General features: G+C 41.9%; 1 protein-coding gene across 1 annotated transcript; it reads left to right on the top strand.

Annotated features, from left to right (window-relative positions):
• On the top strand, positions 1–22,445 carry SLC35F2 (solute carrier family 35 member F2). The gene is made up of 8 exons (XM_038148518.1): positions 1–176; positions 6,065–6,240; positions 6,775–6,902; positions 11,915–12,074; positions 13,664–13,820; positions 14,609–14,661; positions 15,318–15,472; positions 19,276–22,445. The coding sequence occupies exons 1-8, from the start codon at positions 28–30 to the stop codon at positions 19,492–19,494; spliced, it is 1,197 nt and encodes a 398-aa protein (XP_038004446.1). The 5' UTR covers positions 1–27; the 3' UTR covers positions 19,495–22,445.
• The last annotated feature ends 642 nt before the right edge of the window (positions 22,446–23,087 follow it).

Genomic DNA, 23,087 nt, shown 5'->3' with positions numbered 1-23,087 from the left:
CGGGCGCGGGGCCGGGGCGGCCGCGCCATGGAGGAGGCGGCCGCTGCTGTCGGGGCACCGACACCCGCGGCTGCTGCTGCTGCTGCTGATGCTGCTGGGGCCGAGCCATCGCCCGGGGCCGCCGCCTCCTCTCCGCGCCGGCTGCTGGCGCTGCTCGGGGCCAAGCTCTGCACCTGGTGAGTCCCCGGCCTCCACGTGGAACCGCGCGGCGCCGGCCTCCCCGCCCGCCGGCTTCCGGGCCGCCCGCCGGAGCGGGGAAGGACGGGAGGAGACGGCGAGCGCCCGTGCCGCTCTCGGCGCTTCGGCGGGAGCGCGGTCGGGATGCGGAGGCCGCTCTGCGCCGCCGGGAGCGGCCGCGGGGAGTCTGGGCCGGAGCGGCCGCCGCCGTGCGGGCCCGCGGTTACGGCCGGCGCTGCGCGGGGCTGAGCAGAGCCCGGAGCCTTCGGGCGGCCCGGCACAGGGGAGCCCGGGGGAGCTCTGGCCGCTGCCTCGGGAGCGGCGGCACTGATGCCGGGGCTGCTCCGGGAGCGTCGCCGAGCTGCAGCCTGCGGGTGCTGATGGGCGAGAGCGCTCAGGCTCGCCTCGGCTGAGCGTGGAATTAGCGAGTGACGTTTTGACTCTCTTGAAGTAGGACTGTGCTCTCACACATAAACACATGCAGTTGTCTTTTTTGTGCTTCTGTTTTCCGTTTTTTCCCCCCTGCACTTTATCTGTTTTGTAGTTCTCTGTCATTATGAAGGACAGGTCATGGGGGATAGTGAAGGTAATAGAATACAATTACTGAAACGAGGTGTGGAGTCCAGAAAGACTCCACTTCCTCCTTCCTTGAATCAGCTTAGGATAGAGACTCGTTCAGGTATATCTCTTGAAATATGAGCACTAGTTAAGCATGGAAAACTTGTGGAAAAATATCTGCCAAGCTGCGCAGACAAGCTGGTACTTCAGAAGCACTACCTTCCATGAGAGCAGGACTGCACCCATGAGAGCAGGACTGCATCCTCAGACGTCTAGGCCATCCATTTACAGCTTCACTTTCCCTCTAGGGGGGAAAACAGTCCCTGTTTAAAAGGCTTTTTTTGAGCTATAAGTTTGGTCACTAATAGCTACTGCATACGATTTGTCAGCCAAGGATGTGCTGGCTTTCCTGCCAGCCTCGTGCTCATAAACTCTAGTCTGGCTGCTGGACTATGTGATAGTGTATACTGGCCAAGAAGAGCCTTATTCCAGTGGACAAAGTCTCATCTTCTCTTTTGCTTGTAAGTTTTTTTTTCACTCTTCATGGCTGTGAGGAGACACCCAAAAGGCCAGACAGAAACTCTTTGAGTTGTTCAGTAACCTCACCTATGCCATTAGTTTTGCCAAAGGCTACATTAAGTGAGTCTATGAAAGGTATTTGAAAGAAAATCAATAGCTTTCGCTGAATTTTAAGAAGTGTTCTCTGAGATACTGAATTGATATTTTTTCTTTTTTTTTCCCTCCAGGTGACAGCAGGCTCAGCCACTTCAGTTTTGTTTGAGGCCTTTCTGAGTCGTAGGAAGGTTTAGTAGTTGTATGTAATAAACTAGGCTGGGTCTAGATTTTGTTGTGGGGTTTTTTTCCTGCCCCCTTTTTTTTTCTGAGTAGAACCATTAGAAAATATATTTCTGATGCTTTTCTGTTTTTTACCTTTTGCAAATTAAATTGACGTCAGTTTCAACGCAGAACATGGAAAAACTAACTTCTGGTGATGTTAGTTCTTAAAAATATATTTTGTTGTTCTTTGTTAATTACTAATTATGTTGCAGTATGGGTTTAGTCTGAGCCTGCATTTTCCCTTAACCACTAGCATGAAAAAGTGCTATCATTGAAATTAAAAGGTCACTTCCTCCCCTGTTTAGGAATGGTTCAGTAGTTAAAGCTAAGTGCAAGTACACTCTGTACGTGAACAGTGTTGCCAGGCTTTGCCATGTCAGTATTAGATTGGTGGCATAAATAAAATGAATATTTGATTAGCTTGCTTTATTTTAAGTTAAAAATTCACATTAAAATTACAGGATTTAGTAAAATAATTGCCAGAAAAATTGTTAATTATGCTCTTACTAAATTTTCTTTAACTTCCTCCTATATAGATTGTATTTTAGTACCTTGGTGTATTTTTTATTCTGCATTTCACATGGAGCCAAGGAATGCCAGCCTGAGTTTCTCATGATGTTTAGAGCTGCACATTGTTCAGTGTCCACTTTAGACCAGTTTGTGGCTAACTTTCATGCTCTAAAAAGTCCCAAAATAACTTTGGTTTTGCTCAAAGACATAGATACAGCTAGCTAAGATAGGGTGGCTGAAGGGAGGGGAGGACTAATTACTTAGTAGCTTGCTACCAAGCATTAAAAGCCAACAATAACCCACCCCGCCCAGCTATGAAATGAAAGGCCTTTTCAGATCACTTACCTTGCATCATCTGAGATTCCAAAGTGAATTAGTCTTTTCCAAAGCATTAAAAAAAAAAAAAAAAAAACAAAAGCTGAGAGGATTAAGTTCTGGCATTGAAAAGTTAATAATTTATATGTTTCAATATCTGATCAATTATTAATAAGAAAGTCACTGTCATTGATACTCATATCAATAACAAAATTAATGGAAACTTGTGTCTTTAAAGCATTTTTCTCAGAAGAAATTGTCATGCAATATGCAAACAGTAGGATTTAAAGTTTGCTCTCACATTTTACAGAGGATCAAACATATTTTTTAAGATAAGCTATGAGCCCGGTGCATCATGCCAGGAGCATGGTAATGTCATCTCAATTTGAAGAAATTATTTTTCTTGCTTTGGCAAATGGTGTGAGGGGAAACCATTGCTGCTTCCTGCTGAGGCTTCCACCTGGCATTGGGGAGCAGTCAGGGCAAGAGGCTGTCACCTTACACACAGCTGAGAAAGCTGCCAGGTACAGAGCATTTTGGGATTCACAGAAGACCTTTTCTGAGGGCAGTTTTCCACTGAAGACTAAGTCTTTCTGTGTGTTTTTTGATGTTAACATTTTGAATCTGTTCAGGCAAGAAAAAAATTCCTTGAATTAAAATAGACAAAAATAGAGAAGGGCATGAGGTGTGATGAAGCCTGCTTGCTTTGTCAGACACCTTTGTTAGGGTAGAAGTAAATGCTGTAGTACTGCCAAGACATATATTAACTAAATAGCAATGATTGCTAGGGTGGTAACCACAAAGCAAACAGTTCTGGAGGTTCTGGACCTGCCTCTGTTCCCAAATGCAGAAATGCAAGGAGATAATTCCTTAGGTACTTTGAACTGGGATTTCCAGTCGTTCAAAAAGCTGAGGATCAGTTTAGTGGAGTTATTCCACTGCAAGAGGGCAGATGGGTCTGTCGTGTTTTCAGTAAATGATGGTTGGAGCAGCTCAATTGTTAACAAATTTGAGTGGCAGCAGGTTTTCCCCATTTTATCCCCTCACTGGAACACGGTCGCTATCCAGTTTGCCAGAACGCTGCATGCAGAGTCCAGGCCTTTGCTGTAGAGAAGGTGCTGTAGCTCAGGAGGAGCAAAGTTGCCCTTGCAAGTCATGTCCTAGACAAAAATGTTTAAAGCCCTACCTACCACACAGAAGTCCGTGTTAAATGGGCCTCTTGAGTGCAGTTCATTTTGTGCAGCACACAGGCTTTGCTCCAGTAAAACTGCAGCAGTTTTGCCCAGTCATGCCTCTATTCATGTCTGATCCTTCCCTTCACACTCTCCTCCCAGCTACTCCAACTGTGAGTTTAGTCCAATAAACTGCTAAAGGCTTGCTGTGTTATTGGGGTGCTGATGGTGAAGAAGAAACATTTTCCTGATAGTTTGGGGCAAGAAGCTTTATTTGAATAATAAAAAGTATATCTGTATTTTTTTAAATGCCTGAAACCACGATTTTGTATGTTGTTCACCACAGTGTGTCTTCCTTTGAATTTCAGTGGGTCTTCTGTCATTTTACCTGCTGAAAAGGAGCCAGAGTTCATAGGGCTGGCGAAGGCAAGCTGGAATCCTCATCCATGCCTGCTTGAAATTTTAGCTAACTTACATCACATTTGTTCTAATAGCAACTGATTAAATTCTTTACATGACCATAAAAAGATATTTCTGCATCAGCCAGAATAATTAGCCAGAATGTGTCTGAGTTGTTCACTAAATAGCATAGACCATTGACCAGAATATAAAGAAATGAAAAAGAAATCAGTTAAACTATAACAGAAGTGAGGTCACTTCAGTTTTTTCCTGCTGTTTTTAAAGAAAACCGCCCACCACCCCCCACCATATGTATTTTAGAAATCTGTTTAGAAATGAGAATGCTTTTCTTTCACACACCAGTAAGAATTACTCAGATGAGACTGGACAGTACCTTATTAGATTGTCACATGATACATAATATTTAGAGTGTGAATGTGCACCATTCCTGAGATTGGCAAGGCAAGCTGTAGTAAAACATGGGATTCAAATCTCTTGGAAGTGCAGTGTGGCTGGACTTTGTAGAGATTTGCTGTCTCATCAGAATGGACTTGGAGAGAAAAATGTGCCCAGCAGCATTTTCAAAGTCAGAAGAGCTTGGTGTCAGGCTGAATTGAAAACAGAATTCATGCAGGTTCATTGGAGTCTGTGCAAGGAAGATCCTCCCTTCCAAAAGGAGGAATTGATTGCATGATTGTAGTCGGGTTTAGCACTGTCAAACACACCCTTCTCAGTGCCTGCCAGCTGGATTGCACAGTACAGCAGAGTGAGCTGGTACTTACTGTGTTGGGGTCACCCACCTTTGGGAAAACAGCCAGTGTTACTCTGTGGTGGTGTGCCTGACACATGGGTGTCCTGTGGCACAGGGTAGGTGCAGAATCCTAATGAGGTCCTTTCTTCCTTTGTTTGATTGATTGGAGTGGAAACAAATGAATCGATTGTGCAGACAGTTAAATTGTCATCAGTAGTCTTCAGAGTAAACAGATTAAACGTGAACTTCGCAGACCTATACAGACAGCTGAGCTCACAGGGCTGAGCTCCTATCTCTGTATATTGTGCATGTGCAGAGACTTGGGGTGGTACAAATATGCATAGCTCCACTGGCAGAAGAAAGAGGAAGCCAAAAAAACCCCATAGTTACATGCCTCTGTTTGTCTAGGAGCATCTGGAATAGTTCACCTTACATTAAGTGAAGAATTGCTACTAAAAGAGCATGAGCCATGAGCTTTTTTTTCCCTTTTTTTGTCCCTGCTGGCTGTGGGTAGGACTTTAGAAGAGATGTAAATGCAAACGTGATCTTACCCAAAATGCATTCTTAGCTCCATCCTCAGTTGCAGCAGAACATGATGTAATGGAACTGAAAAAATCCACAATAAGTATTAATTATAATAATTCTTATTATAAGAAAGATTTATTTTATGGCGAGAACAATCAGTCACTGGAACAACCTCTGCAGGGATGTTGTGGGGTCCCCATCACTGGAGGTTTGCAAGATGCAACTGGACAGGGTGCTAAATAGTCTCCTCAAGGCTTCCTTTCTCAGGAAGGGTTGGACCAGATGATCCTTCAAGAGCTTTCCAAACTGAGCTGTTATTTGGTTTTATCGTTAATACTTTTGTGTTCCTTTAGCACTGCTCATCTTAAGGTCTCAGCTCACTAAAACTCAGGTCTCAGACGAGCCTGAAGGTAGTTGTGCTTTATCTCCTTGTTGTAGATCTTTGTTGATCAGTCAGGATAGAATTCAGTGGAGGACAAAGGATTTAACTCAAAACTTGCTTAATAAGAATAGGACCTGCTATTGGGTAGAGCCTGCCCAGGTGCCCTGTTTGAAGATCCTTGCAAGTAACCACAGTCTCCATGGCTGGTGGTTTGAGCTGGCCTCACTTCTCACGTGGCTGTCCTGAGGTCAGACTAGACCTTCTGTGTACACAAAACCCTGCTTACCTGTAGGTAACAGGACAATACTGGTAGGGAGTAGAAAAAAATAAAAGCGTCAGTCTAAAAAAATGTCATTTTTCCTGTAAAACTAGAAGATATTTTTTTAGAAACTTGAATGTTTAATTATGAGCTTACTGTTTTGTCTTTTACGTTCACAGGCATATTTGGAAAACTATATTTCTGGGCCAGATGCTCTCCTTGTTTATCTGTGGGACTGCTGTTACAAGCCAGTACCTGGCAGACAAATACCAAGTGAATACTCCAATGTTGCAAAGTTTCATCAACTATTTTTTGCTGCTTCTAGTTTATACAACAATGCTGGTATTTAGGACTGGTATGTGAAATACGGGATGGGAGATTCTCGTTCATCTTTTTTTTATTCCTACATTTTCCTTTCAGAATTTGAAAATAAAGACCTCAATACTCCTAGTAGTTTTTAAAGTTCCTGCTTTATAGCAACACAGCAATATGGAAATTAATTTCACAGGTTAAATGTGCATTTAATTTGCTATAATGTCATATCTGTTTAGAGTTTTGTGCGCTTTGGTTTGAAGTCATATGTTATATTAGGAAAATAAGCTTTATTTTAACATGCTTTGTTAGCAGAGGCTATTTAGTATTCCTCCTATTCTTACTAATTTACTCTTTAGACAACTCGAGTCTTGCTGTGTTTTGCTTCATGAGGAAGAATTTCTGTGCTTTTCCCCATTTGCATTGTCTCCTCCCAGGCTGTGTTTCCTGTTATTGTCTCTTAAGCAGGGGCAGGCAAAGTCAGCCTTGGTATTATTTATGCTTCTAAAAAGCAAAATTCCTGTGCAGCATTTGGTTGGAAAGAAACACATATTGATTGCTGCTTTCTTCTAAACAGGCAGTGACAGTCTCTGTCAGGTCTTGAAACAGAGGTGGTGGAAGTACATTATTGTGGGACTGGCTGATGTTGAAGCCAATTACACGATTGTAAAAGCCTACCAATATACAACCCTCACAAGTGTGCAGGTAAGAACCAATCTCTCTTTTTGAACTGTTGCTTTTATTATGATTTTGGACTGGTTTCTAAAATGAGATTCATAGGACAGACATGGAAGCTATTTAAGCCTGAAAAGAACTTTCCAGTATCTATTTTCTCTCTGCAGTACAGGGAAGAGCATCCTGTATCATGAATAACCTTTCCAGGAAGCAGAGAAGATTGGCTGGTAGAGCTGTGCCAGCTCTTGAGTTGAACCCTAATTATTTTGATAAAAGCACTTCTAAGAGTTTGCTGACAGCCACTCAGCTTTTTCTCCTGACACAAAATAAAGATTTATGACCAGATACAGTCACTCAGTGCAGGTTCTTGCTGATGACAGTGAGGTGGATCTTTTGCCTACTCCCAGAAGCTGCGGGAGGCGTTGTGAGATGGAACCCCACCTGTGAGGACACACTGAATGTCAGCTGGTGTTGCTGCCCATGCAGGGGGTACCAGCCTTGTGGCTTTTGGATGTGGCAGTTCAGGGCCCTCTCTGGAAGAGGTGGAAGGAAGGTCAGCATAAATAAAATAATAATAGACATCCTCTGCAACACCAGGGCTTGATGCTGCATTGCTGCATTAGGATAAATCTTGTGTTCTGAAAAAGCTCTATAAACAGAAGGGCTAAAGCTGGGGTTTCTTTGTCACACTACACAGACAGAAGCTGCTGGAAGAATTAGTGCTTTCCTCCTGCAGTCTCCTGAGCTTGCAGGGGCAGCTTCCTTGAATAAACTAACTCAGAACACTGAGCAAAGTGGGAGTAAACCCTGCCTTTGGCTGTACTGTTAGTGAGCTGTGTCAGGCCCACATTAACTCACTATGTGAGTGTGGAGTAGGAGTGTGTCCATGTTGTGCCAGTTCATGCCTGCTGTTGCCAGTGGTGGGGATCTGTGGCTGGGGTCACGGCCCCACTTACCTGAATAAAAAAAAAAGTAACATGACGACTTGGCTGTTAGTTGGCAAGGAGTCAGTGTTTTACAGAGTTGAAGTAATATAGGCTAATGTTTAAGAGAATTACCTGTAAAGCAATAAACTCCTGCACTCTGGGCTCCCTTTAGAGAACTGCAGTAAATTTTCATTGCACTACTGAAGACCAATTGTGTCTCTTGGGTTGTCTAGTCACATTTCCAATTCATACTTATGTGTTATGACTCATTAGGTCTTTAATCTCCTTACAAATAATGCCTAAGAAATCAAAGTTTTAAGAGTGACTTGTTTCAGTCTCAAGATCAAGTTAAGCTGGTAAGTTAGGCACCGTTTGACCTTACAGTTTACAGCTGAAGAAGCCAGGACTTTGATCCAAGTTCTCAGAAATAGTAAAGCTACTCCCATGCTTTCTTTCACAGAAATAAAGAAGGAATATATGTAATAGATTGTCCTGTCCAAAAAACTTAAACATTTCCTGAGCCTTTTTCTCTTTTGGTAACCTTGCGACTGATCAGTTCAGTAATTGCGATTTTTTTGCAGTTGCCCGTTGCCCTGAGGTTTCTTGCACATTCTCTGAAGTCACCAGTTTCTCTCCATTGTCAGAAATGAGTTACAGTGAAAAAAAAAAAAAAAAAAACCACAGCAAAAGCCTGTGATTTGCTCCAGTGCAAGGCATTTTCTTTTTGTTTTTGGCAAGTGATTTTGTAGCTACATCAGTACCTGTGGTTCAGAGCACCCAGCCTGATGGCCTGTCTGCAGTACTGGCTGTGAGTGGATTCCCAGGGACCATAAAAACAACACAGGGGTTTATGGCACCTTCCCAAATGCAGTGTAATCATTGTTAAAATGCTGTCTGGCTGGAGCTTCGGCTCACCACTATGAAATGTAGCTTCAAAGATAAGTTTTTTTCAGCTCAGCAAGGAACTTCCATGTATTTTCTCACACACGCACACACAAGCAGAACTGGTTTCCCTTTAGTTATCAAATACCAGCATTTTACAGGAGGGGGTTGGAGATTTTTAGGGTGATAACAGTGGGATGACAGCTCTCATTTCTCAGTAAATACAGATTAAGACTTGGGTCCACAACCAAACTGTGTGGCTGTGGCTGAGGCAGTGCCAGGATACTCCTTGCTGCCAGTGTCCTTTTTTCCTATGGCAGGACATGACTGTGCTGCAGTTTGTCTGCCTGTTATGGCATGCAGCTGAGTTGGGAGAGGTTCAGGTTGGCTGTCAGGAAAACGTTCTTCACCCAGAGGGTGTTTGGGCACTGGAACAGGCTCCTCAGGGAAGTGGTCACAGCACCAACCTGACAGAGTTCAGTAAGCATTTGGACAACAGGCACATGGTGGGACTCTTGTGGTGTCTTGTGCATGGCCAGGAGTTGGACTTGAAGATTCTGATAGGTCCCTTCCAACTCAGGATATTCTGTGATAACAATAATGTGATTTATATCAAAAAACAAGCAGTATAGCTGTGGTTTGATGTTTTTAACATGTTATGGGGCACATTTAGTATTTGCTCTGTAGATAATTCAGATAAAAATGTTTTTCAGGCAACTATTGACAGATTGTCAGCTGATGGAAGAGTGCTAGCCTCAATAGGAAAAAATGTAGGATGAGCCCCTGGGGCTCAGCTGGAGGCTGCGCTTAGGAAGTCTTGTGGGAAATGAGCAGGATGAGCAGTTGAGCATTCTTGCTTACAAAGCTGTCTGAAGCTGGCAATTATAAGCAAACCAATGACCTTCAACTGTCTATGATAATTTATTAACTATTATATTAAAACGTCTTTTAATAATTTACCCTACTTTTGAAACCTCCTATAAACATTGTGGCCAAAGCGTGGCTTGAGTCAAAACATTTGTAAATCAAATCACCAGGTTATGTGGTTTTCCCCTCCTCTTGTTAAAAATACATGCTAGAATTGAATAAGATGAGAGTTTGAACAGGCTCTACTGGAAATAGTAGTCAGTACCACAGTACTGCTGTAAATGTTGTAAAACCTCAATAAATAAACTTTATTTTTTAATTGGTTCCATTGACACAATTCATCATGTTATTACATCTGCTTTGCACCTCTTTGATCTTGATCCTGTACAGAAGAGCTCTGTAATGTACTAGATGAAGGGAAGGTAAAATCCAGTAGTTGGAAATCTGATTTCATCTGTCAGTAATTGAGGGTAGTTGTCTCCTAGAACAGATTACCAGAGTGTGTTCTTCATCATTTGGTGCTTCTGTGCCCTGGCTGCAAGTCCTCTAACCCTGGTGCTGTGGTTCTCCAGGGTGTTCTTGGTCTGGATGCAGCAATTCCCCATCTTGCATTACTGAAAGAGCTTCTGGCTCATTATGTACTACTCCTTTACATCCTAATTAAGATGTTTTTTAAAGAGTTTCTACTCTTATCTGTTTGGATTGAAAAACTGCTTGGAGGTTGGAAGGCTACATGCTAACATCTCAGTTAATGGGAAGTGAAAGCATACTTATTAGTAGAAGAGGTATGTATCTACCCCCAGAGGGGTAAAAATTTTGCTTTTTAATGCTTGTAGTATTTCTCGTTTGATGCTAGTCAAATTTGAAGGAAATGTTAGAGGTTTTCTTGAGTCTAGACTAAAGATAAGATAGAGAACAAGAGCTGTGTCAAGATAGAAGGTCACAGTGGTATATTTTCCATGGTGTACAGTTGTATTGAAATACTTGGTATCCCATACTGAGACTCAGGTAGTTGTAATGTCTCATAATATGGCCTCAAGTACTTTTACACTTCATAGACTTTACAAACTGGACAAGCTGGAGGCAATCCAAGGAGCAAAGACAAATAGATGGAAGGATTAGAGGCACTGTTAGGATTTAATCTTTAATAGCTGCTCTTAGCACTATGCTTCTAAGACTTTACTATGTATAGTTATGAACAAGTAGAACCAGACATCATCAAAATGTTAACAAGTTTGGTTGAAGCTCTTGGGGAGATGGCACAGGACAAAAGTTGACTGCAGTGGTGCAATGAGGCAGGCAGAGTCTGGAAATAAACATTAAGAACTAAGGGCTCTTGTCTTGATTGCAGGGATTATACCCCAGTCCTACTGATCTGGACATATTTTGTTGAGGCTTCAAGAGGCCAGGTTTTAAGGGCTGACATTTGAGAGTAATTTCTCAGGAATCTTTGTGAAGTTGACTGTATGTTGTGCTGTAGGCTGTTCCCTTACGTAGTTCTGTGGCACTCTACTGAGACAGGTCAGAAAAGACACATATTCTTTCCTTTCACAAATTCAGGAACAAAGTCTATTTTGTTGAATTAAATATTAAACCAATTATGATTAGCACAGTGGTCTTGATGGTATTTGATTATTTTAGAACAATATGCCCATCTTATGCTGTAGTGTATGTTGTTCTGTATTAAGTACACAGCTAACTCTTGGTGGTTCCTGTCCTAAAGGGGAATAGGTAGAAGATCCTTGGAAGTGTCCAAGGTTGGAGTAGTTGAGTGGAAGGTGTCCCTACCCATGGCAGGAGGGTTGGAACTAGATGAACTTTAAGATCTTTTCCAATCTAAGCAGTTCTGCCATTCTGTAGTGGGTCTAACAGTGGAGCAAAGATGCATAGAAACTTTTACAGAAAAAATAAAGAAAGGAAAGATAAGTCAGAGCACCAAACCCAAAGCTACAGGGTCAGGTCCTTGTCACAGTCACATCAACGTAAAATTAGATTACTCGTACCCATCAATAGTTTCATATTTTTGCTTTGTTTGCATGGAGCCCGGGAAGCAATGCTGTTTCAGAGCAGCATCCTAGCATTCATTTGTGAAGCTGCAAAGATTGATTAGATCCATCATTAGAAGAGTTTCTAAATCAGTGCTTTCCTACCAAGGGGAAGTAGGACCCCTGTTCCAGCTCCTCCTTCACTTGCAAAATGCTTTTCATGGTGAAATATGGGTCTCGTTCCTCTCTTCTACTGGGGCTGCTTTGCAGGTTTCCTTAACATCTGATGATTGGAAGTAAGATCCTGTGCATTTGCTTTCAGGATGTTGCAGTCCAGATTTGGGGTGGGTTTCTAACTCAACCAATTTTTCTGTACACACAGCTCCTGGACTGTTTTGGGATTCCTGTGCTGATGGCTTTGTCCTGGTTCCTTCTCCGAGCAAGATACAGGCTGATACATTTTGTTGCTGTTGCCATCTGTTTGCTGGGTGTGGGAACAATGGTGGGTGCAGACATTTTGTCAGGGAGGGAGGAAGGTGAAGGTAAGGAGTCCTTTATTGTGGGGGGGAAGAGCAAAGAGATGGTTCCTGCTGTGGACAGGAACTTGTAAAGCAGAAATAGTAGCAGATACAGTTCTGTTTTAAATGAGAACATGTTGCTATTTTTATTTCTTGTCCAGGAAGAGGAGATGCTGATTTTATGGGGAGCTGTGGAATTTCTTTGCTTGTATGTTGGGAAATTTCTGCCACCTTAAGAAAAACCCACTTGTGTTAAGTTTAAATGTTGCTGCTGTTCGTTAGGCAATGTGATGAAAAGTCTAATTCCTGAAAGCTTGTTCACTTCGACTGTCATGTGAGATGGTTTAATAGAAGAAGTGGCCTCTGCCTGCAAACCTTGTCTTGTTTATACAGTATCAACCTGCTGGCTGCCAGACTTTTCTGCTTGCAATTTTCTCTGGGTACAAGTAACACATAAAAAGTTGCTCACAGCAGCTGACTTCTTAGAGTTCTGTTTGGCAGACCCAACCAAAATGATCCATGTGTCCCCAAGGTCACAGCCTAGAAAGCAGGGGCTTACTACAGGAGTGCAAGAGGAGGTGGGGTAGGATGCCAGGATTCCTGGGACCTCTGTGAGGGAGGTTGGAGCCAGGAGCCAGCAGGGTGCAGATAAGGGCAGGTCTTGTCTTCACTATGACAGATTCCTAAATCAACCCTATTATAGCAATCTTATTTTGAATAAGAATTTTGAATTTTCAGGGCCAGAGGCTATGAGAGAAGGTGAATTTCAGGGCATTGCCGTCATCAGGCAGCATAGAGATAAGAATGTGTGCTGTTATTTTGGGGCCTTACTGTAGGTAAGGCATAAGACAAACTGAAGTTCAGCTTTACTGCTGTGTGGTACAAGTATCTTGGAGGGGGAAGAATATTCCCCTGAGACATTAGGAAGTTGTGCTGTATTTGCTGACTTGGGGATCCTTATTGCTGCTTACCCTCATATTTTAGACATATTTTCTTAGTGATTGCTTAGGGAAGGAAATTTTAAACCAATCAAAGGATTTGAACAGCAGTGATCCTCTTGCTATTTAGCTGATGCACAGAGACATTTAATGATGAGTGATGATAGCACAGGGAGTCCCTGTGTGTATAAATACATTGCAGCAGGACACACAGTACCACCCCTCTTCAGTGCCCACTTGGGGCATGTCATAAACCTGAAGCTGAGTCCAGGTCCCTCCAAAATCAGGCTGATTTTAGCAAGCCTCGAATCAGGCCTTAGTGCAAACGTGGGAACAATATTCTCAAAATGCAGAGTGCATCTGTGACTGGGATTGCTCAATTCCCTGCAGGGCCTGAGGTCAGCAGAAGTAGGATTGGGCCAGATGATACAGCAGGGTCTTGGCTGGGATGAGATGTAAATACTGGGTTTAGCTCACTCCACGCTGTGCAGGGTGAGGTGAGCAGGCAGCAGAGTCTACACACTCCTCTGCACACACAGGAGGGGTTTCCTTCCCCCTTCCCCTGGAATGAGCTAGGAAGATAGAGATGGTCAAGATAAATTTGTTTGCTTTTTTAAGGAAAGTTAAAAAGTATTTGCGGCATTACCCTTATTGTGGATTAATATTTCTGTACAGGTAGTGACGTGGTGATTGGAGATGTCTTAGTGCTTCTTGCTGCTTCTTTGTATGCCATTTCTAATGTGGGTGAGGAATACATTGTGAAAAATCTGAGCAGAGTGGAGTTTCTAGGAATGGTGGGCTTGTTTGGGACTATTATCAGCGGTCTACAGCTGTAAGGATCTAATATTTATTTTAAAACTAATTAAGAATATACTACAGATCATTGTTTGTATACCCTGAAATGATGTTATGAAATCTTTGTTGCATCTCTATGTGGCCTATTTGGGAGTCCTTCCACTTGAATTGATTTTTGTTGCTGTTCAGCATCTGTTTTATATCCTTTTTATTTGCACTACTCCTATTGCAGCAGTTCTAAAGCTGAACTCCTGCAGTTGAACACATAGGATACTTGGCTGTATTTTTTATTTTGTTGATGTTTGTGAGGACACTCAGTATGCTGAGTACTGTTCATAGGACTGTATTTTTTAAAGAATTTTCTCTGTGGAAAGGGTTAGGAGATAATTGTTAGCAGGAGGTCTTCCATAATAAACTCAAGTTTAAAATGAAGCCATGTATACTCTTACAAATAACCACATTTGAGTAACAGCCCAGATGCACTTAAGTCTGTCTAATGAATTATATAGTCCTCATTTCTCATCATTATAGTTAATAATTTCCTCAGATGGTATATCAAATAAAACTGAATTGCTGAAGGATTAAAACGCCTGTGAAGAAGGCATAAGAATTAAATAACAGTGCTCTTGACTTTCAGGCACTTTAAGTTTTATGTCTTTTTTCATGCTTGTTAGATGTTTGAGCTAGTGTCATTCAGTAAGATTTGAAACAAAAAAATGAATGGCTTATAGATTAAAAGTTTCTTATATATTTGGTAATTAAATTCTCTATTTTGGTATTATTTTTTTCCTTTTTTACTATATTATATCTTTTCTCTAACTCTAGAGCCATTGTGGAACATAAGGAGATAATGAAAATTCAGTGGAACTGGAAAATTGGTATGTGTATGACAAAATAATGTGCATGTTACAGAACACTGGAAAGTTATAATCATTTAGAGTTTGAATGGTGGGGCTTCTCTTTCTCTGAATTACGAGCAGCATTAATATTGTATTTCACAAGTTTATTTTCTTCAAATTTTGCAGCTCAGCAAAGAGAGAGGTCTGCAGGATTGAACATTAAAACAGGTTTTGTATTTTACATGTAACTTGAAATAATTTTTTCAAAATAAATTGAAATAAGTAAAAAATGAAACCTGTTTAATTACTGACATGTTTGGTGTTGAAGCATCAAAAGAACATTCTTCTTTTGTCCTTCCTAAATGAAGTACAGGAAAAATTGACACATTTTGACCTGAACAGAAGTAAACCTTATCAAGAAGTGTGGCTCTAAATTTCTTCAGTCTGGTCTTACATTACCTAGGAATGAACACACACACACATATATATATATATATATATATATGTTCTGTACTTTCTTGTGTAGATACAGTAACTCTTACAATACAAGGTAATCTTTCATGCTTCTCTTGCATGTACATTGCCTTATCTTTTAGGAGATGGAAATGCATAGTTTTAAGGCATCTGAAGGATATCAGTGCTCTATAAAATCATAGTTCTCTGTCTGAGGAGTAACATGTCACCTTGTTTTGTAGCACTACTGTTCACAGCCTTTGCCGTGTGCATGTTTGGGCTGTACAGCTTCATGCCAGTTGTGATTAAAGTTACCAGCGCAACCTCCGTCAACCTGGGGATTCTGACTTCAGATCTCTACAGTCTCTTCCTTGGGCTTTACCTGTTTCATTACAAGGTGGGTACATTCATTCCTCCACATTCACATTCTTTCAGTTATGTTTCTACTCCAAAATGGTGAATAAAGCGTAAAGTTCTTAAAAGCCCCAGAACAGTTGTTTGCACCTGCACATTTCTGCAGCTTCTGTCATTCATTGTTGGCAGGTGTCAGTCAGGAGGAGTCATGTCAGTTAATGGCAGAGCCTTGTGCCATTAGCCAGAGAGCCATTTTCAAACCATTTCACACTTGAAGGAATAAGTTAATGTTAAGAGATAGTAAATAATTTCCTGAGGTGGAACAATAATAGAGTTCCCACTGAAAGCCCTTTGTGGAATTGTATGTTAGATCTGGTTCATTACTCCAAGTGTCGAAGGAGAGGGTTTCAATCTCCCTGTCCTGAAAGGCATTTTGTGTCTGAAAGAGGACTGGTTTGATTTTCAGAAAATAATACTTTATTTCAAAAGTTTAATCTGTTCATTACCAACATTTTGGGATGAGAATCAAGCTCTTTTAGGACTGCTGCTAAGGAGAGACTAAAGGATCTGAAAAAATACAGATAAATGTATTATTCTGTGCACTCTCCAAAAGGCAGTTACTTCTGTTGTGCTCTGAAATATTTTTGGCAGTGTCTGCTCAAGCTAAATGACAGTGCTGAAAGGATTTCATTCCACCCTCCACTTTCCATCCAGAATCACTTGTGAGAACTTAGTTCATTAAAGTAATTGGAGTAATTGAGTCAGCTGCTCGGTGACTGGAAGGGCTTGTGAGAGTGAGAAGCTTGTGAACTTTGCTTAGGAACTTAATTTGTATTATTCCATGTGGTTGCCTTCTCTTCAGCCAGAAGCTTTTAGGTCAGATTTGTTTTCTGAAAATGAAGGCAGTGCAGAGTCTGGTAGTGGTATGGTCTGACAGCAGATAGATTGTCCTTCTCAAGAGTCTTTTAGCTCAGCTTTCCTCCATGTTTTGGGTTCCAGACTTTGCTCCAAACTACAAAGCATCCATTAAAATTGAATGCAGGAAGCAAACCATACTTATGGTCTAACAATTAAATCCTTTCTGAATCACTTCCAAATGTGGATTTTGGCGCCCAGATAGCTTAACTCAAGAAGTGATTATAAATTTATATTCATTATAGTGAAGAGGAAGAAGAGCTTTGAAAAGGATATATTAAATTTTTATTTTTCGCATTTTTAGCTTATTTTGGGAAGAGTTTTTTCTGGGAGCAGGCCATCTCATAATTTCTAACAGTGAGGTAATCTGGTACCAAAAGGAAAAATGAACCGGCAAAGACTTTAGGATTGTGTTGAGAGAACTTCAGGTATTTATTGAAATAGGAGCTTGCATCTGAGGTTAGAAACAATGAAGTAGCAAAAAGGGGACCAATAATAATGCCACATCTTTAGTAATCAGAGGATCTGCAATAAGTTATTATCTCATCTGTTATCTGAGATAAGTGAACTGAGAGAGCTTAATTTTGCCATGGCTCTTAGCAGTAGAAAATCTTATTGCCAAGTTAACCATATAATTTCTTTACCTATGGGGCAAAGGAACTGAGTAGGATGTTTGCTGGATTTAAAAGCACTCTGGATACAGGAATCTACAAGCAAAAATACGGGAAATTGCTGTATATTCCCCATTATCAGATGATATTTAACAACAAGCTGCTGGAGGCCTGGATGGGCTGTAGGGTGGAGAGGGCCATGGAGAGCTCTGAATTGCCATGGTCTGAGCCTGCTCTGAAACAAGCAAACAGAAGAACCACGATCAGTGGCCGCAGCAGATACCAGGCCCAGGAATCGATAAAGTTTTGACTTGTGCTGATGCACTTAACTTTTTGGCCTCAGCCATGTCTGTTTCAAGTGAAATGTGATTTTTTTCATGCTTGCTTTGAACTCTTTTTAATTTTTTTCCTTTTACTCCATAATGAATCCTTGCTGTGCTTCTTAATGAACTCATTATATAGATACCTGTAATCCCTCAAGAGATATTGAGAAAGATCTTCTCATGCATTAGTTGTATAAACCACTGTAGAAGGGGTATACATCACAAATAGACACTAGATGGAGATACAGTCCTCCAGTAACATTTAAAGTACTCTCTAGGCTCAGCAGTGGCAATGAGGATATCAGCTGCACAAATTATGACTGAAATCAGTGTCTGAAGTAATAAAGTTGTTGCAATATTTGAAATTAAAAAAAAAAAAAAGAAGAAAAAGAAAGAAAAAACCCAGGAAAAAACCACTAAGTTCTCCTCGAAAGGAAAGAGTATAGGTCTGATAGAGCAGCATGGGTAGTGTTCACCTGTGTCAATAAATGCAAAAATACACGCAGGCCTTGAGTCACAGCTACACTGCGACAGCTCTGGCACCCTGCCTTGGTGACTGTATCCGCTCCTGGAGGAATTGACTCATCAGGATCAGAGGCACTTCCAGCCTTGTGGGCTGCTGTGAGAGGGGTCTGCAGTTCCTGTGACTGCCCAGCCACAGGTCCTTGCACACAGGCACCCACTCACTCAGGGCCCACATGGCTGGAATTTGTGCAGGTGGTTGGATACAGCCCCAGGCTCTGCCCATTTGCTGGGAACAGGTCAGTGGGAGGTATGACCATGGGTGATCCTGCTGCCTCTGTTGGGATAGTTCAGAGCTTGATGCTTCCTTCTGTGTGAGGCGAGCGCTTGAGTCCAAGCTCCTCCAAGCAAACATCCAACAAGGTGAGGAGAGAGGGCACGTAACACAAGGCCACTGTGTTTCAGTCTGCTTTTCCTGTGTTGCCATCCAAGAGTTTCCAAGCCAAGTGACTGCCAGCTAGGAATTGCAGTGCCTAAGTTGTAGATGCCTCTTTTTTGTTGTAGATGTCTTTTTTGGAGGAGAATCCACTGTCTAGGTCCTACCATTCATTTCATCCTGATAAACGAGAACATATTTTTCAAGCATGTCTAAGGAAGCTAAGGAAGTTAGAGGATATTGACAGAGGTGTGTAGGATATGCTGGTCCTTTCTCCTAGTATTTAATCAGTGTGGTTTGACAAAGGGAATATGGAGGATTTTAATAAATCTGCTGAAAAGTGTTCCTGTCTGTGGATGGCTTCAACACTTGGTTTTCTTGAGTCTGATGTTATGAAGTATTTGTCTTTCTGTCAAGGTGGATGAATCTTGGCAATTACTTGAATTTTAACAGGCAAGTGAACAATAGAGTGCCTGATGTACCTCTGCAATTTGTACTCTTTAGCTCTCACCACTCTTCACAGCTTGCAAATGCCAGTCTTGTAAAAGGAGCCCCAGCCTCTGTCCCCTCAAGGACCTGTTGGGTGTAGAGAGCAAACTGGTTTTGATCCAGCAAAAACACTCATGTAGCCCTGCAGATGGTTAGAGATCTGTGCAGAGAACTAGCTGCTCTGGTGGCTTGCAATAGCACAGAGATTCATCTCTTGCCAGAACCTGAAACACTTGCACGTACTGGATCAAAATTCTTGTAGGGGTGTGGAGTGTTTCAGTACTCATGTGTGTAAACAGCTTTCATTCAGTATGGCTGTGTTTACACCCATTTGTTCTCCCTGTTAAGATTCTTTTATGTAGACCCAAGGAAACTCCCTGTGCAGCAGTCTTGGGAATGAGGTGCAGAGAAAATCAGCCAGTGGCCCAAGTCTTTAAGTAAATAGAGCTGTTGAATTCTGGTTTTCAGACCTGAATCCAGCTCATGGTGATAATTTCCATTCAAATAATTTTTAAAAGGAAGGGTTGCTTTCACATTCTTTAAACAAGGCAGTGTTGGCATGTTCTTACATCAGGCGAGACTTAATGCATCTCTTTTTCTCCTCTGCCAGTTTTCAGGTCTTTACATCGTGTCCTTTGCTATCATCATGGTGGGCTTCACCTTGTACTGCTCGGCTCCTACTCACCCAGCAGAGCCCACGGCCGTGCTGCAGCCCGCCAGCGCCGGCCTGGACAACGTGGCGCTAAAGCTGGAGGAGAACGATGGCGAAACCCCCGCTGTCGCTGTGCAGTTCACCAGAGGAGAAACTGTGGTGCTCAGCACTGAGTAAAGAAATGGCAGCACTTCAAAACAGAGATTTTTTTTTTTAATTGCCAAATTTCCCTCAAATATTAATCCAGAGAACTGCCCTACTGCCAAGGCACATGTCATACTGTGCTGGGTTTAATGCACTTGATGGACTTTTAAGGCCAGATCCTCAATCAGTGAAACTGTATTGATTTGCCCTTGCAGAAAATCTGGCCTTTAGATGAAGACAGATTAGTATTTATGTGGAGTCTCTGGAAAGTGAGAGACTGTTATTTTTAAGTGCTTAATTAACTTAACAACAAATGCTTGGGGAAAAAAACTAAGCCAAAGCAAGCTCCCAGGTCACTTAATGGGGAGCAAATATATTTTATATTTCATTAGGGACCTAAATCTGCATGATGCTGTCTGAGGGCTTCATGATTTCCACCCCTCGGTGCAGGGTGCCCTCAGACAGCATCTTGCAAAAGCTGCTCAGCTTCTCACAGGACCTGGTTCAGCAAGCCACAGTACATTCACACACCTTCTACGTGCCAGTGGACTTCATTCCTCCACGGAAGGATTTGCTGCCTACATTCCACCCGAATGTTCATCTCTTCATATTGCTGCACTCCCTGTCGCTGCTGGGGCTGCAGCGTGTATTTTATTTTGAATTTTGCTAGTATGGGAAGTTTGAATATGTGTTTTTATAATTCCTCTTGTTTCTCTCTGTGGCCTTTTGTTTTGGTGCATTTCTATTACCTGTGGGGGAGGCAAAGGCAGGCTCTTCCTCTCTTCAGTAGAACTGAAAGTGGGGTTTTTTTCTGGATGAGGTTTCAACGGAAGTTCGCTTCTCAGTGAATTTCTCCCTGAAATGGGACACATTTCTGCTGAAAGAGTTGTAATAAAATCGGCATTTCTTCAAAAAATTGAATCATCTAGGCCAGCTCTCATGGCAACAATAATGACATAATATCCAAAAGGTTAGGTGCTTCCAGTAGATACACTAGCAATTTTCATACCCTTCTTTATATTTACAATAAATGATGAAAAAATACAAGGCTGCAGTTTTATGATCGGTAAAACCATACTGGGGTTTTATTTTATTTTATATTTTGTACAAGCCTTAAGAGCTCAGGTGTATTAAGTAAAAAAAGAATAAAGTGTTCAGCAGCTGGACAGTTGGTCTTGGCTTGCTTATTTTTTAAGCTAGGATGTCTTTACTACTCAAAATTGTTTTCATTAATTTTGCCAACTAAATATACTGGCTAAACTTTGCTCTAGAAGAAAATACAACATTTTCTGAAGATACTGGTGATCAAATGACACAGACTGGGTTTGTGTTTCTGGTGTAGTTTATTCAAGCAATATTTTCCTGGAAAAATCTTACCTGATTGTTACTTACAAAAGGAAAACAAAGGTTCAACAGATACTGCAGCAACAATTGCTGCTTTTTCACTGTGCAGTTCATGCACAGAAGTGTGAACAGGTGCTGATGTTTTATGGAAAGCATTTGGGTCCTCTCCCATGTAGAATGCTTCTGAGGGGGGATGGGATTTAGTTTATTTTCTAAAAGTATGTGGTGGTAACATCAGAACATAGAGCAGTGTAACATAATGTAGATTTTATCCTACAGTGTGTGGGAGCGTGTATTGGCTCAGGCTTTGGCCGTCTTCAGAACACAGGACCATCTTGAGGTCGAGAGTGCTCAGGCAGCAGCTCATCTTCTCAGCATACAGACTACTGAAACCAAAATTGTGTCAAGCATGAGTGAGATTCTAGGCACAGCCTGGATTTTTTTTCTTCCAAGGCTTTTAAAATCTGACTGTAACAAGAGGTTGGAATCTGATTCAAGTAAATTGGGCCAGACAGGACTTCTGCAAGGAGAGGGGAGCAGTGTGGGGCAGCTTAGATTCCCCAGCATGGGCACTGAGACACCTTAGTGATTTGACACTTATATTCTGAGTTGAAAACTTTAAAACTCTGTTTCACAGATACAGACAGTGATTGAATTTCTTGTGCTGTCATTTTACACCATGCAAAAGATTTCCTGGAATATTGTGGGATAGCTGAGATTCACGTGTGCTAATGCCACCAAGAAGGTCTTTCAAGCTCTGTGGGGACAAGGTTGATATTTTTTGTCAATCCTGTGAATGACTCTGTGCTCTTGCCATCCTCATGATGGCTCCCATTTTATCTCCTTATCTGCTCCTGCTTGATGCAGGCACCTCCTCTGGCACATCCTGGGACGGTGGCCAACTACATCCTGGTGGTCATGCACACCTAGTGTCCTGCCTTTTATCACCTTAAATTGCTACCACATCTCTGTGGAATGGCTGGCTGGGTGGAGAGGAGGCAAAGTTGCCTTGCAGAAGAGGTCTGCATGACAAACCAGCACCATGGTGTGGTCCAAGCTCTGGGCACGTGAGGTACTTGAAGCCTGACCTTGAAGAGTCCTCAGCACAGGGTGCTGATCCCTTGACCCTGCTTTGTGTGGGAGGGGGCCAGATATATCAGTTGTCCTTGCTATCTGTCCCATGAATCAGAAGGAAGTGGGTGCAGACTGTTGAAGAAAGATGCATTTGCTTCAGAGCACAAGTGACAAATGTATTGCTTGTGGGGAAACGAATGTTTGGTTAAGCAATCACGTATGCCAGATCCTCTGGTACCTCTGAGACAAGGTGCCTGGGTGAGTCTTGAACATAAATCTTTCTGGAATATTGGAATAAGCTGGACCAAAAAAAATAAATCCATCTGTCACTTGCATTAAACACAAGAATCCAAATAAAAATGTGTGACATCCAGCCTTCCTTCAAGGTTTGGTTATAAAACAGCAAAAGTTATCTGGCATCAAAATGTCACGGTGTGTTGGGAAGGAAGAAATTAGTGTGGCACTAATTGAGTCCTAACATCTCTAGAGCTTGAGGGAGAGGATGGGCTTGTGGACATCAGCTATTTTAAGGTTTTTGACCTTTTCTAGGTCGCACATACTCAGTTCTGTACGATGTGATGTCTGGAACAAGCACATCAGTTCTTGTCAGCACCATTCATTCACACTATTTATTGTGGGATGTTTCATTGTGTTATATATACGCTTGTCTTGGAACAATCTGTTTCAATCAACTTAGGAGGTTTGACAGAGAGAAACTGCACATGCTCTGTGATCAATCATGAACAATATTGAGCAAGCAGACAGAGATTCCAGAAAATGCAGAGTGAAGGATCCTGTGACTGGTTTGGTCTTTCACCAAAATACAACCTTCCTGGCAATTTCAGTGTTGTACCTGATGAGAGTCCAATGAGCTGTGATGTTGCAGATTTGATGTTTAACATGAGGCTACAGCTTAACAAATATCCATCAGACAAACAGCATCCAAGGTATTGGAACCATACCCTCTTGAGCTCTCTCTTTGCAGTGCTCAGAAGGAGCAATTCATCTCTCCCTTGGAAATACCAATATTTATTTATTGAGTTTGCTTGTTTTGAGTGGAGTCAAGCCAAACCTAGAGGTCCCAGCCAAGTGCAATGTCCCATTCTTATGGACATTGATGTCTGTAGTAAGGGGCTATACAAACTGAAACTTTTACAATTTATGTGAGAGATGAAAGAGGCACAGAGATTTTCTTAGCAGCTGTGGGA

This window comes from Motacilla alba, chromosome 1 (genome assembly GCF_015832195.1).
Source record: "Motacilla alba alba isolate MOTALB_02 chromosome 1, Motacilla_alba_V1.0_pri, whole genome shotgun sequence".
In the NCBI taxonomy this organism is placed as follows: Eukaryota; Metazoa; Chordata; class Aves; order Passeriformes; family Motacillidae; genus Motacilla; species Motacilla alba.
This window is presented reverse-complemented; position numbering and strand designations above follow the sequence as displayed.

Bases quoted from the DNA above. Each gene is read 5' to 3' on its own strand.
- SLC35F2 (XM_038148518.1), top strand. From the start codon at position 28: ATGGAGGAGGCGGCCGCTGCTGTCGGGGCACCGACACCCGCGGCTGCT. The intron at 14,662-15,317 runs GTATGTGTATGA...CTTGTTTTGTAG, and splicing joins TCAGTGGAACTGGAAAATTG to CACTACTGTTCACAGCCTTT. The intron at 15,473-19,275 runs GTGGGTACATTC...CTCCTCTGCCAG, and splicing joins TTTACCTGTTTCATTACAAG to TTTTCAGGTCTTTACATCGT.